Below are 14,799 nucleotides of genomic sequence, written 5' to 3'. Positions count from 1 at the left end.
CAGCCTAGCACCCAACCACAGCTCCCTATCCAGCCTAGCACCCATCTCCAGACAGTCTGATGCACACTCCTAGTTACCCAGTCCCCAGCCAGCCTTTACCTATCCTTAGCTTTCCCCAGTCAGCCTAGCACCTCTCCACAGCCAGCCTGGTACCCATCAGCAGCGACCAGCCAGCCTGGTACCCATCCCTAGCTCCCCAGCCATCTTACCATCTATCCCCAGCTCCCCAGGCAGCCTAGCACCCACCCCCAGCCAGCCTAGAACCTACAAGCCCATGAGTGGTATGGAATCATATATGGCCTAAACTTATGGCTCTCTAGGCCTGCATATGACACTCGCCCCAGGCCTCCCCCCCTCCCCCCCTCTAAGGCCACCTTTGCACAGAGGTAATCTGTGCTGTCTGTCACGTGACATTTATTCACTGTTACATGACAGTGAAACACAAAGGTAATCTGTATTTCTTGTCATGTGACAACTGTACTCTAGAGAGAAGTCCATTTCCTTATATGGTAAAGTATTGGCAATAGGAGCAGATAATGTAGTGTTTTGTGCAGACAATATTTCACATAGACATTCAAGAAAATCTTATGGGCGTCCCCATGTTGGTCACACGACCATAAAATAGGAGTAGACGCAATAAAAAAGGCCAAGCACGAACAAAATTACCGGAAAATCCATTCATCTAGAAGGTTCTCCATACTGCTGTGCTGTGTCCTTCTGCTTTGTGTTGTGTGATTACTCCGCCATGAACTGGAAGACACAACGAACGAGATGTCAGAAAACTCTGCACCATAAAGTAAACCAAAAGAAAACTGCCAGAGTCACTGTATATCTCTAATGTGCCCCAAACCAATTCCACAGATCACGCATCCATCATTACCGTTACCAGCAACATTGTACAAATTAATATCTGTGCTCTGTCGCCATAACAACTGCATCACACACGAGTAACCAGTATCCATTCACCATAATGTGCTTAATAGGAACTTGACTACAAAACTGCCATACAGACTTCCTGGCCGGTTTACTGGTTCCAGAAGCATAAACTCGGTACAGGAGGCATATCATCGAAACTAACAAGAAACCCAACAAGAACAAGTGTTTAAGGAGGGCCCCAAAACAACTCACATTGAAACAAGTCCCAACACTAAAGAAAACTCAAGTGAATAAACCCTGAAGAACTGCTCATGCAAGTAAGAAAGTCTTCTGCATTTACAATAACTGGAGCATGATAGTGCCCACTGCAGAAGAGGCTGCCTTCTCCTCACATGTCCTTCCATTCAGGTCTGCAACTTCTCACATGACATCAAGTTAGTGTTGCTTGGATTATAAAGCCACCTGAAAGCAAAGAGAATCCAGATCCACATCAAGAAATAAGGCAGATGGGATATCTTCCTGCCAGTGGAAGAATTATCCATCGCTACCGTGGCATAAATGGTAAATACTCTCTAGACTGAAGCTGATAGGGACTGATGAGGCCTACAGCAGGCCTCAAATTCTCTTAGAACTACCAGCCCTTTCCGTAAACACCACTTTGACAGTTCCAGACCCGAAAGGGGAAATCGATGAGTGGCGGAGTCCTTTTTTCATACATCGGTGCGGCCTGCAGCCAAAATTGTCATGCTACAGCTCTGCTTCAGTTAGGGACTCCTCCACCACCCAATGGAGGCTTCTCAAAGAAAGGAAAAGTGGCTGATAACCAAGGAGCTCTCAGAGGAAGAGACAAAGGCTAGTCAGATGTGTTTAGCAACCAACACATACTGAATGCAAAACTCCGGTCCAACTGATGAGCAAGAAGCCAAAGAACAAATGTCAACGTTCTTGGAATTAAAAGTCTGAATCTCTGCAGCTTCCTGTGTCAAATTCCCATTTCCAGTTACCGTATATACTCGCAAGCAAGCCGAATTTTTTACCCCCCCCCCCCCAAAAAGTGGGCCAAAAGTTGGGGGTCGGCTTGCTTGCGAGTCATGTCCCCCCGGCCGCCGCCACAGCTGCTGCTATTACCTTACAGTGGCAGCGGCGGCCGGAGGGGAACTACCTACCTACCTACACAGCACTATACTCGGCACTATCTACCTATACCGGGGCACTATACTAGCTATACTGGGGCACTATGCTAGCTATACTGGGCAATATACTACCTATACTGAGCACTATACTAGCTATATTGGGCACTATACTAGCTATACTGGGCACTATACTAGCTATACTGGACACTTTACTAGCTATACTGAGCACTATACTAGCTATACTGGGCACTATACTACCTATACTGAGCACTATACTAGCTATACTGGACACTGAACTAGCTATACTGAGCACTATACTAGCTATACTAAGCACTATACTAGCTATACTGAGCACTATACTGGCTATACTGGGCACTATACTAGCTATACTGGGGCACTTTACTAGCTATACTGAGCACTACCTACCTATACTGGGCACTATACTAGCTATACTGAGCACTATACTAGCTGTACTGGGCACTATACTAGCTATACTGAGGCACTACCTACCCATACTGGGCACTATACTAGCTATACTGGGACACACTGGGGGGATCACGCGGCCAGCATTTCCTACCCCGGCTTATATGAGGGTCAATCATTTTTCCCTGGTTTTTCGGGTAAAAGTTGGGGGGTCGGCTTATATGCGGGTCGGCTTGCTTGCGAGTATATACGGTAGGTCATTGGTCTATGCAGGAGCTGCTTTAAACATGACACTTTATTATACCACTCCCTAAGGCTGACCAACAGCCCTAAACATTGTGAGAACAAGAGCACTGTCCAGAGAAACAAGAGCCATTGGCTTCGCACACAATCTTCATGTGAAACTGCAACAATGCAGTGAATCGAGTTTTTCCATCCACCACTAGGTGACACTACCAAACCTAGAGGATCAATATTCAGGCTGAGAACCATAATTGTCAAGCAAAACAGGGTATTGCTCAGGAAACTGAACAGGGGAAATAGAATGTAACATATAAAGCTATTTATATGTTATGTAATATTATTATTACTACTATGCCTAAGGCCTGTTTAAAAACATGCGCAAGGCTCTTGTTGGATCAGCCGTACGCGCTGCGCAGACGTGCGCATCGCGCTCACTCCCCCGCGCGCACTGTCAATGGCTACACATGCACAGTAACCAAAACACACGGACACAGGGACACATATGGCATGATTCACAAAGCGGTGCTAACAGTTAGCACACTGGTGAAAAGCCCTTTATCGTGCCTAAACTCACTTTAGGCATGATAAGTTTAGGTGTGATAAGTTTAGGCATGATAAGTTTAGGTGTGATAAGGTTAGGCATGATAAGTTTAAGCGCCAACTGTGTTAGCACCGCAGTGCACAGCTGATCAAAAGTTTTACGCTAGCAAAGTCTGGTGCACTACGTATAAAGTTTAATGGCGCTGCTTTGCGTGCGGGACTTTGCAAGCGATCTAAACTTATCTAAACTTATCACACCTAAACTTATCACACCTAAACTTATCACGCCTAAACTGGCTTTTTACCAGCGTGGTGCAATGGTTATCATGCCTAAAGTCTCTAACTGGGTTAGCACCGCTTTGTGAATCGAGCCCCTAGGGTTTTATTATATGTGATAATTATTGATTTATATAGTGTCGGCATGTTCCGTGGCGCTGAGAGTGCTATCTTCCCCTCTCTGAAACTACAGTAGTCCCAAAAGATATTATAACCACCACCCATTACTTTAATCCAAACAGATATAATATAACCACCCCACCATATTCATAATCTAAACCACTGCTGTCGACCTCCAGACCTTTAATTGATGAACCACGCCTTTCCCGATTCAGCCTCACCAATAAATTTGAGCTGTGCCAAAAAAACTGTGAAGACCTCGGCCCTTGAAGACTGGAGGTCGACATCCCAGATCTAAACATATGATCTCAAATACCCCCCCCCCCCCCTTCAGTTACTATGATTATAAGCTATAATATTCCTTCACAAAATCAATGGTACACCCTTCTTCACTGCTGACACTCCCTAATAATGCCTGCCCCCAGCTGACTTTAGAACTCTAATGTGTAGGTCTGGCAGAGGGTCAGGACGGTGTTACTGGCAAACATCCAGAAAGCAGGGTACACTGCTTCAGTGAACTTTGCTCTGAACTTGAATATTTGGCTGCACTTTTTGCCAATGCAAAAGAAGGCAATGTAGCCTTCCTCCATGTTGAGAAGCACCCCAAACTTGTTGGTGTTGGGAGTGGTGAGGTCGGTCTGCCTATCGTCGTGCCAGGCCTGCAGCTTGCCATTACACCACTCAATGCACCAGGAGACCTTATTGCGGCCCAGGCGGCTCTCTGTCCCGCTGCGAACAATGCTCTCGTAGGCCACGCCGAAGCCACTGAAGTTGCCTCCTTCTTTCTCTACCTCCCAGTAATGGATGCCACTGGAGAATCCGCGAGCGCACAGGGCCTGCGAGCAGCTGACAAACCTATGTGGGTTGTCCCCGTAGTTTTGGGGGATATCACTAACTGCCATCCTGGTGAAGTTGTCAAACAAAGCAATCTTCTTATGGGCAGTCTGGGGGTTCACCGATATTCTCTCAGCATCTGCAGAAGGGATACAAGAGGGGATTTCACCATCAGAGAAGGAAACAACTCTTGGATGCTACAGAGAAGGATGAGAGGATGAACTAAATAACATACATTAGGGAAGGTGTGCTTATGTTCGGTGGAAATGCCACAATTAATGCAGCCACACACTAATGCAGTACAGTTCATTTGTTTAGAAGATTCCACCATCCATGTGTGTAGTGTTATAATATGAAAGCTGTTCATTGCATTTTCATGCATCTGCCTAGGCAACTTTGGGGATTCCTACTTAAAAATAGACACAAAAAAAGAGCAAAAAGTGGTATCTACAGGAAAGACGCACCTCGTGAATTATCATAGGGGGTGAATATGTGAAAAACTGAAGAGGTTTAACACCGCTTGGTTTTTTAACACACACCATGGATATAGATATTCGTCCATGGAAGTTAATGAGAAGCGAAAGAGCGGTGAAAATTGCTTTGGTCCTGAAGTAATTAATATTCACAGATTTCACATTTCCTAATCTGGACAACCACCTCTTTCTCTGTTTCGGTTTGGAAAGCTTCAAGAATCCACACAATAGAGGGGACTGAGCGCCTCAATTCACTAAGCTTAACTCCTGTCTTTAACCACTTGCCGACCGCACGCTTATACCGTGCGTCGGCAAAGTGGCAGCTGCAGGACCAGCGACGCAGTACTGCGTCGCCGGCTGCAGCCTGATTAACGAGCGATCGCGCGGCTGTAGCCGCGCGATCGCTACGTCACACTCTTCGGCCCCCATGTGACTTCAGCCCGCCGGCCAATCAGCAGCGCCGGCGGGCTGTAAAAATTCAAATTGGCCTATAGAATGAGTATAATACAGTTTGTTTACGTAACAAACTGTATTATACTGCCTGCCTCCCGCTGGTGGTCACACTTAGCGATCGACCACCAGCGAGGAGAGCAGGCACAGTAAGAGTGCACACACAGACACTTTAGGAGCCCCACAGACCCCCCGATCACCCGCAGCACCCATCAGACACCCCCCTGTACCCCCCTGCAGCCCGCAGATCAGACCTAACCACCCCCCATATCACCCATCAATAAATCCCTGTCACCACCTGTCACTTCTATCCATCAGAGCAGACCCCCAACTACCCCTTAGGGGTATCTGATCACCCCCACACCTCCAGATCTCCCCCCGACCCCCCCCCCCCCCCCCCTGTATACTGAACCTATCTATCTCCCCTGCATCTGTCTATCTCCCCAGTGATCAGCTGCCAATCACCTATCAGTCACCTGTCAATCATCCCTTGTCACCACCTGTCACTGCCCCCCATTAGATCAGACCCCCAACTGCCCCTTAGGGGTATCTGATCACCCCCCACCCCTTCAGATCTCCCCCCCCCCCCCCCCCCCGTATACTGCATCTATCTTCCCTGTAATTGCCCGCTGATCAGCTGTCAATCACCTATCCGTCACCTGTCAATCATCCCTTGTCACCACCTGCCACTGCCCCCCATCAGATCAGACCCCCAACTGCCCATTAGGGGCTTCTGATCACCCACCCACCCTTTCAGATCCCTCCGAGACACCCCCCCCTGATCACATCAGCAGTCCATTGTTTACATCTGTTTTTCCCTGTAAACACCCACTTATCACCCGTCAATAACCCATCTATCACCACCTGTCACTCCTATCCATCAGATTAGACCCCCAACTACCCCTTAGGGGTATCTGATCACCCCCCACCCCTTCCGATCCTCCCCACACCGTCCTAGTTCATTGATTGCGTATATTCTCCCCCCTGCCATTGTGTATCTTATCTCCTGTCTGTAAGGCTTGATTGTGCTTTGTTTGGCTACAATTGTCTCAATTGCACTGTGATTGGCATCGATTGTCGTGTGATTGGCTTCGATTGTCACGTAATTGGGCTTCGATTGTCGCGTGATTGGCTTCAATTGCCCGTAATTGGTTTTGATTGTGCCAATTGCCCACTGATTGGCTGTTTTGCCCTGTGATTAGCATCGATTGTCGTGTGATTGGCTTCAATTGTCACGTAATTGGTTTTTGATTGTCACGTTATTGGATTCAATTGGTCCGTGATTGGCTTTGATTGCGCCGATTGCTGTAATTGTGTTGTAATTGTCTCGTGATTGTTTTTGATTATTTGTGATTGCTCTCTGATCCCCAACCCCCCCCCCCCCCCTCACCATCACTATCACTGTCCTAGTGATCTAAAAACTTTTTTAGTATCACTAGTGGTAACAAACAGTTAGGCCAGTTATCTAAGCAAAAGGGTTGTTAGTGTCAGTTAGTGCTCAGCCCACTGCACCACAGTCACTAATTAGCGTCATCACTGTCGCTAATCAGCATTGGTACTATATAGTATCTGTAAGTGATTATTAGTGATCACAGTCAGATCTATATTAGGGTCTCTAGGATCCACAAAAAAACGCAGTGTTTGCCCGATCAGACCTGATCGTTCGCCTGCACTGCATTCAGCCCGCCCCACCGCAGTGACAGAAATTTCTTTTTTCTGATCACTGCAAAAAACACTGTACACAAGCTGTGGCACTGTAAACATCAGTTTTGATTTTTTTTATCTAAACTCAGTGACCACAGCTTTCTACCTCTCAAGTACTCCCTTTCGCTAGGTAGGTGCTCTTTTCCTGGGTAGTCTCAGAGGAATACCTCCTAAATTTAGCAGGCCACCATGGCAAAAAAGAGGTTTTCCAATGAAGACATCTACAGGTACATGGACCAGTCGGATGAGGATGATTGGGTCGACTTATTCGACGAATCTTCGGGTTCAGAGTACGATCCTGTAGACAGCAGTGGCTCTCAGACCGATAGTTCCGATGACGAGGTTGAGGTCCCGGCTAGAGCCAGGCGTACCACACCCCATGTCACTGGACTGCAGGTGGCGGAAGATCAGTCTCAAGGGCAGCAGAGTGGCGCTGATCTGATTTTTCTTGGTGAGGCATGCACCAGCAGCGCAGCATCTCCTGGGCCTATCAACACCAGTACTTCCGCAGAAGACCCTGATGAAGTGGCGGACACCATCCTGGAAGTAGAAACTGGTTCGGTGGTACGTGAATTAAGATCCGATCCGCAGCCACCAAGTAGACGGGCCCGTACTCCCATTGGTTTTCCAGAGGTGCTGGCAAACCCTGATTGGCATTCCCCTGATCCCGCCGCACCCATACTGCCCCCTTTCACCGCCCAGTCTGGAGTCCAGGTGGAGACAGTTGAACTAGGATCGGCCCTAGACTTTTTTGAACTGTTCCTCACCCAGGATCTCCTTGACTTAATTGTGGCTGAGACCAACCTATATGCCACACAATTTATAACCGCCCATCCGAAAAGCTGCCACGCCCAGCCTTTTCGGTGGAAACCACTCCAAGTTTCCGAACTTAAAATTTTTTTGGGCCTTCTCCTCAACATGGGTATTACTAAAAAAATGTATTGCGCTCTTATTGGTCTACACGCCAAATACATAACATGCCCGTGTTCTCTGCTGCCATGTCCAGGACGCGATTTGAGATCATCCTGCGCTTCCTGCATTTCAATGACAACGACACCTGTCATGAAAGAGACCACCCAGCTTATGACCGGCTCCACAAAATTCGGCCCCTCATAGACCACCTGTCATCCACATTTGCAGATGCTTATACCCCTGAACAGAACATCTGTGTAGATGAGTCCCTCGTACATTTTACCGGGCGCCTTGGCATCAAACAGTACATCCCAAGCAAGCGCGCCCGGTATGGGGTGAAACTGTATAAGCTCTGTGATAGGGCCACAGGCTATACATCTCGTTTTAGGGTCTATGAGGGAAAAGACTCAAAATTGGAGCCGGTCGGATGTCCTGACTACCTGGGGAGCAGTGGAAAGATTGTGTGGGACTTGGTGTCACCCTTGTTCCAGAAGGGGTACCATCTTTATGTGGACAACTTTTACACAAGTGTGGCCCTCTTTCAGCACTTAAAGTTAGAAGGAATCCGATGCTGTGGCACCGTGCGGCCTAGTCGCCGGGGCTTCCCCCAACAGCTCGTTAACACCAGACTTCAACGGGGGGAGAGGGCCGCCTTGTGTACCGATGACTTGCTCTCGGTGAAATGGAAGGACAAGAGGGACGTTTACCTTCTGTCTACCATTCACACAGACACGACAGTACAAATTACACGGGCAACAGAGGTCATTGAAAAGCCCCTCGCCGTCCACAGCTATAATGCCAACATGGGAGGGGTGGACTTCAATGACCAGATGTTAGGGCCCTATTTAATTTCCCGGAAAACCAGACGCTGGTATAAGAAAGTGTCTGTGTATTTAATTCAATTGGCGATGTACAACAGCTTTGTTCTCTACAGTAAGGCTGGGAGAACTGGATCTTTCCTTCAATTCCAGGAAGACATTGTTTCGGCACTCCTCTATCCAGAAGGTGACAGAGCCCAACCCCCAAATGCAACTAGCCGGCTGCATGGAAGGCATTACGCCTACCCGATTCCCAGTACCCCAACTCAACGCAACCCCAGAAAAAGATGTCGTGTCTGCAGCAAGGCTGGAATAAGGCATGACACCCCCGTTTACTGTCCCCGCTGTCCTGACCAGCCTGGCCTATGCCTAGGGGAGTGTTATGAGAGGTACCACGAGAAGGCACACTTTTAGAACCTAGGGAACTACAGACACAGCAGTAGGCACACAAGGGTCTCTCAGTGCTATTTCACACTGGCGCGATGCGTTAGGGCAAATTGCCTAGCAAAAGTCACACTTTGCGGTCCCCCCCTACGCCGGAAGTGCTTGACTTAACGCTAGTGCATGCCTACGTTACTGCGTGGCTTCTGCGGCAATTTGGGTCGGCCCGGAAGTCATGTTAGTCTACGGCGACGCAGTTAATTACTAGGCCGAATGCTACTCTTGTGGTATTCCCTGAAGATCTATTTTGGGCGAGACGGTGCGGCGGGCTCGACCGACCGGATAGGCCAGTATGCAGTGTGAACCCAAACATCAGGTTTTGAGAGAGCCAAATACACTGGCCTGCCAGAAACCTCTCCTTTCACTTGGGACAGAATGCATAATGTACTTCGCCACATATCTGTGCGATTTGCACTTTGCACATTGACCCATGGGGGAGGAGAAGTTTATCCTCAGCTCGCAGGTAAAAAAAAACAAACAAAAAAAAAACAGGTAAGCAAAAAAGTTAATATTTGGTTACCAATGTTATTGTTTGGTTTGAACATATTTAATAAAGTTTAAAAAGTTAATGTTATTGAAGTGCTTTGCTGCTTGCTTGCTTTTTTTTTTTTTTTTTTTCTTCTTCTCTCTTTTTTTCCAACCGACCAATCAGCTGCAGCACTGATGATGCATCCTGACAAAAGCATTGCGCTTCTGTCAGGTTACACAAAATCGGTGCATGCAGCGCTGTAGGACGAGATTTCTCCTCCACAGTAAAAAAGATACGTTTGCCGAGGCATATGGGCCAAGGTGTGGTGTTGGGGATTCATATGCTTTGGCAAGCACTTTGTATCAAAAAAGAACTCAAGCAATGATTTCTCCATTCACATCGATCAATGTGGATGAATAAATCAGGATTGCCTGGGCATACGAGCTGGTGGGTTTGGATTTTTGGGGTGGCAGCTCCTATGTCCAGGCGGACGCCTTCCCCTCCTTTTTGTTTTGTTTTTTTCGTTTTTCTTCTCTCTTTTTTCTATCCAGACCGACCGACCGACCGACCGACCAATCAGCTGCAGCACTGATGGTGCATCCTGACAGAAGCATTGCGCTTCTGTCAGGTTACACAAAATCGGTGCATGCAGCGCTGTAGGACGAGATTTCTCCTCCACAGTAAAAAAGATACGTTTGCCGAGGCATATGGGCCAAGGTGTGGTGTTGGGGATTCATATGCTTTGGCAAGCACTTTGTATCAAAAAAGAACTCAAGCAATGATTTCTCCATTCACATCAATCAATGTGGATGAATAAATCAGGATTGCCTGGGCATACGAGCTGGTGGGTTTGGATTTTTGGGGTGGCAGCTCCTATGTCCAGGCGGACGCCTTCCCCTCCTTTTTGTTTTGTTTTTTCGTTTTTCTTCTCTCTTTTTTCTATCCAGACCGACCGACCGACCGACCAATCAGCTGCAGCACTGATGGTGCATCCTGACAGAAGCATTGCGCTTCTGTCAGGTTACACAAAATCAGTGCATGCAGCGCTGTAGGACGAGATTTCTCCTCCACAGTAAAAAAGATACGTTTGCCGAGGCATATGGGCCAAGGTGTGGTGTTGGGGTTCATATGCTTTGGCAAGCACTTTGTATCAAAAAAGAACTCAAGCAATGATTTCTCCATTCACATCGATCAATGTGGATGAATAAATCAGGATTGCCTGGGCATACGAGCTGGTGGGTTTGGATTTTTGGGGTGGCAGCTCCTATGTCTCTCTTTCTTTTCTTTTTGTTTCACATTTTTTGGCAGATATTTGTTCATCCACATTGATCGATGCGAATGAAGGGATGTTTGCCGTTCATTTTTCCTTTCAGCCCAGAATGCACTACCTGTATGCCCAATATAAGGAGTATAGCAGAAATACTGGCCATACATGTAATGATTGCAGAGGCCCTAAAATGCCAGGACAGACCCCACAAATGACCCCATTTTGGAAAGAGGACACCCCAAAGTATTCCGTGAGGTGCATGGTGAGTTCATAGAAGATTTTGTTTTTTGTCACAAGTTAGCATAAATTGTTGTTTTTTGTTTTTTTTCACAAAGTATCCTTTTCTGCTAACTTGTGACAAAAAAGAATTTTTTTTATAAACTCACCATGCCCCTCATGGAATACTTTGTGGTGTCTTATTTTTAAAATGGGGTCATTTGTGGGGTTTGTTAACTGTCCTGTCATGTGGGGGGGGGGGCTAAATTGTGAGCACCCCTGTAAAGCCCAAAGGTAGTCATTGCACGTTGGGCCCCTTTGCGCAGTTAGGCTGCAAAAAAGTGCCACACGTGCTATCGCCGTACCCGGGAGAAGTAGACCAATGTGTTTTAGGGTGTATTTTTACACATACCCATGATGGGTAGAAGAAATCACTCTGTAAATGACAATTTTTTGATTTTTTTTACACACATTTGTCCATTTACAGAGATATTTCTCCCACCCAATATGGGTATGTGTAAAAATACACCCCAAAACACATTGTACTACTTCTCCCGAGTACGGCAATACCACATGTGTGGCCCTTTTTTGCACCCTAACTGCGCTAAGGGGCCCAGAGTCCAATGAGTACCGTTAGCATTTCACAGGTCATTTTGAGAAATTTGGTTTCAAGACTACTCCTCACGGTTTAGGGCCCCTAAAATGCCAGAGCAGTATAGGAACCCCACAAATGACCCCATTTTAGAAAGAAGACACCCCAAGGTACTCAATTAGGAGTATGGTGAGTTCATAGAAGATTTTACTTTTTGTCACAAGTTAGCGGAAAATGATTGTTAATGGTTTTTTTTTACCAAGTGTCATTTTCCGCTAACTTGTGACAAAAAATAAAATCTTCTATGAACTCACCATACTCCTAACGGAATACCTTGGGATGTCCTCTTTGTAAAATGGGGTCATTTGTGGGGTTCCTATACTGCTCTGGCATTTTAGGGGCCCTAAACCGTGAGGAGTAGTCTTGAAACCAAATTTCTCAAAATGACCTGTGAAATGGTAACGGTACTCATTGGACTCTGGGCCCCTTAGCGCAGTTAGGGTGCAAAAAAGTGCCACATATGTGGTATCGCTGTACTCGGGAGAAGTAGTACAATGTGTTTTGGGGTGTATTTTTACACATACCCATATTGGGTGGGAGAAATATCTCTGTAAATAGACAATTGTGTGTAAAGAAATCAAAAAATTGTCATTTACAGAGATATTTCTCCCACCCAATATGGGTATGTGTAAAAATACACCCCAAAACACATTGTACTACTTCTCCCGAGTACGGCGATAACACATGTGTGGCCCTTTTTTGCACCCTAACTGCGCTAAGGGGCCCAGAGTCCAATGAGTACCTTTAGCATTTCACAGGTCATTTTGAAACATTTGGTTTCAAGACTACTCCTCACGGTTTAGGGCCCCTAAAATGCCAGAGCAGTATAGGAACCCCACAAATGACCCCATTTTAGAAAGAAGACACCCCAAGGTACTCAATTAGGAGTATGGTGAGTTCATAGAAGATTTAGCTTTTTGTCACAAGTTAGCGGAAAATGATTTTTATTGGGTTTTTTTTACCAAGTGTCATTTTCCACTAACTTGTGACAAAAAAAAAATCTTCTATGAACTCACCATACTCCTAACGGAATACCTTGGGATGTCCTCTTTGTAAAATGGGGTCATTTGTGGGGTTCCGATACTGTCCTGGCATTTTAGGGGCCCTAAACCGTGAGGAGTAGTCTTGAAACCAAACTTCTCAAAATGACCTGTGAAATGCTAACGGTACTCATTGGACTCTGGGCCCCTTAGCGCAGTTAGGATGCAAAAAAGTGCCACACATGTGGTACCGCCGTACTCAGGAGAAGTAGTATTATGTGTTTTGGGGTGTATTTTTACACATACCCATATTGGGTGGGAGAAATATCTCTGTAAATTGACAATTGTGTGTAAAGAAATCAAAAAATTGTCATTTACAGAGGTATTTCTCCCACCCAATATGGGTATGTGTAAAAATACACCCCAAAACACATTGTACTACTTCTCCCGAGTACGGCGATACCACATGTGTGGCACTTTTTTGCACCCTAACTGCGCTAAGGGGCCCAGAGTCCAATGAGTACCTTTAGCATTTCACAGGTCATTTTGAAACATTTGGTTTCAAGACTACTCCTCACGGTTTAGGGCCCCTAAAATGCCAGAGCAGTATAGGAACCCCACAAATGACCCCATTTTACAAAGAGGACATCCCAAGGTATTCCGTTAGGAGTATGGTGAGTTCATAGAAGATTTTATTTTTTGTCACAAGTTAGCGGAAAATGACACTAGGTAAAAAAAAACAATAACAATCATTTTCCGCTAACTTGTGACAAAAAGTAAAATCTTCTATGAACTCACCATACTCCTAATTGAGTACCTTGGGGTGTCTTCTTTCTAAAATGGGGTCATTTGTGGGGTTCCTATACTGCCCTGGCATTTTAGGGGCCCTAAACCGTGAGGAGTAGTCTTGAAACCAAATTTCTCAAAATGACCTGTGAAATGCTAACGGTACTCATTGGACTCTGGGCCCCTTAGCGCAGTTAGGATGCAAAAAAGTGCCACACATGTGGTACCGCCGTACTCAGGAGAAGTAGTATTATGTGTTTTGGGGTGTATTTTTACACATACCCATATTGGGTGGGAGAAATATCTCTGTAAATTGACAATTGTGTGTAAAGAAATCAAAAAAATGTCATTTACAGAGAGATTTCTCCCACCCAATATGGGTATGTGTAAAAATACACCCCAAAACACATTGTACTACTTCTCCCGAGTACGGCGATACCACATGTGTGGCACTTTTTTGCACCCTAACTGCGCTAAGGGGCCCAGAGTCCAATGAGTACCTTTAGCATTTCACAGGTCATTTTGAAACATTTGGTTTCAAGACTACTCCTCACGGTTTAGGGCCCCTAAAATGCCAGAGCAGTATAGGAACCCCACAAATGACCCCATTTTACAAAGAGGACATCCCAAGGTATTCCGTTAGGAGTATGGTGAGTTCATAGAAGATTTTATTTTTTGTCACAAGTTAGCGGAAAATGACACTTGGTAAAAAAAAACCAATAACAATCATTTTCCGCTAACTTGTGACAAAAAGTAAAATCTTCTATGAACTCACCATACTCCTAATTGAGTACCTTGGGGTGTCTTCTTTGTAAAATGGGGTCATTTGTGGGGTTCCTATACTGCCCTGGCATTTTAGGGGCCCTAAACCGTGAGGAGTAGTCTTGAAACCAAATGTCTCAAAATGACCTGTGAAATCCTAAAGGTACTCATTGGACTTTGGGCTCCTTAGCGCAGTTAGGGTGCAAAAAAGTGCCACACATGTGGTATCGCCGTACTCAGGAGAAGTAGTACAATGTGTTTTGGGGTGTATTTTTATACATACCCATGCTGAGTGGGAGAAATAACTCTGTAAATGGACAATTGTGTGTAAAAAAATCAAAAAATTGTCATTTGCAGAGATATTTCTCCCACCCAGCATGGGTATGTGTAAAAATACACCCCAAAACACATTGTACTACTTCTC

At 45.9% G+C, this 14,799-nt stretch overlaps 1 protein-coding gene across 3 annotated transcripts in view; it reads right to left on the bottom strand.

Moving 5' to 3' along the window:
* Positions 1 to 347: 347 nt before the first annotated feature.
* TRIM25 (tripartite motif containing 25) overlaps positions 348 to 14,799 on the bottom strand; it is a 77,260-nt gene continuing 62,808 nt past the window's right edge. The window contains exons 9-10 of one of the 3 annotated variants that reach the window (XM_068262590.1): positions 4,467 to 4,584; positions 348 to 750 (exon numbers count right to left, since the gene is read on the bottom strand). In XM_068262590.1, the coding sequence (XP_068118691.1) occupies positions 663 to 750; positions 4,467 to 4,584 (206 nt within the window). In that variant the 3' untranslated portion in view covers positions 348 to 662. Of the gene's footprint in view, positions 4,585 to 14,799 lie in introns of all 3 variants that reach the window. The other 2 variants (XR_011025128.1, XM_068262589.1) reach the window with 2 other exon arrangements.

Source organism: Hyperolius riggenbachi, chromosome 12, assembly GCF_040937935.1.
Source record: "Hyperolius riggenbachi isolate aHypRig1 chromosome 12, aHypRig1.pri, whole genome shotgun sequence".
Classification (NCBI taxonomy): Eukaryota; Metazoa; Chordata; class Amphibia; order Anura; family Hyperoliidae; genus Hyperolius; species Hyperolius riggenbachi.
This window is presented reverse-complemented; position numbering and strand designations above follow the sequence as displayed.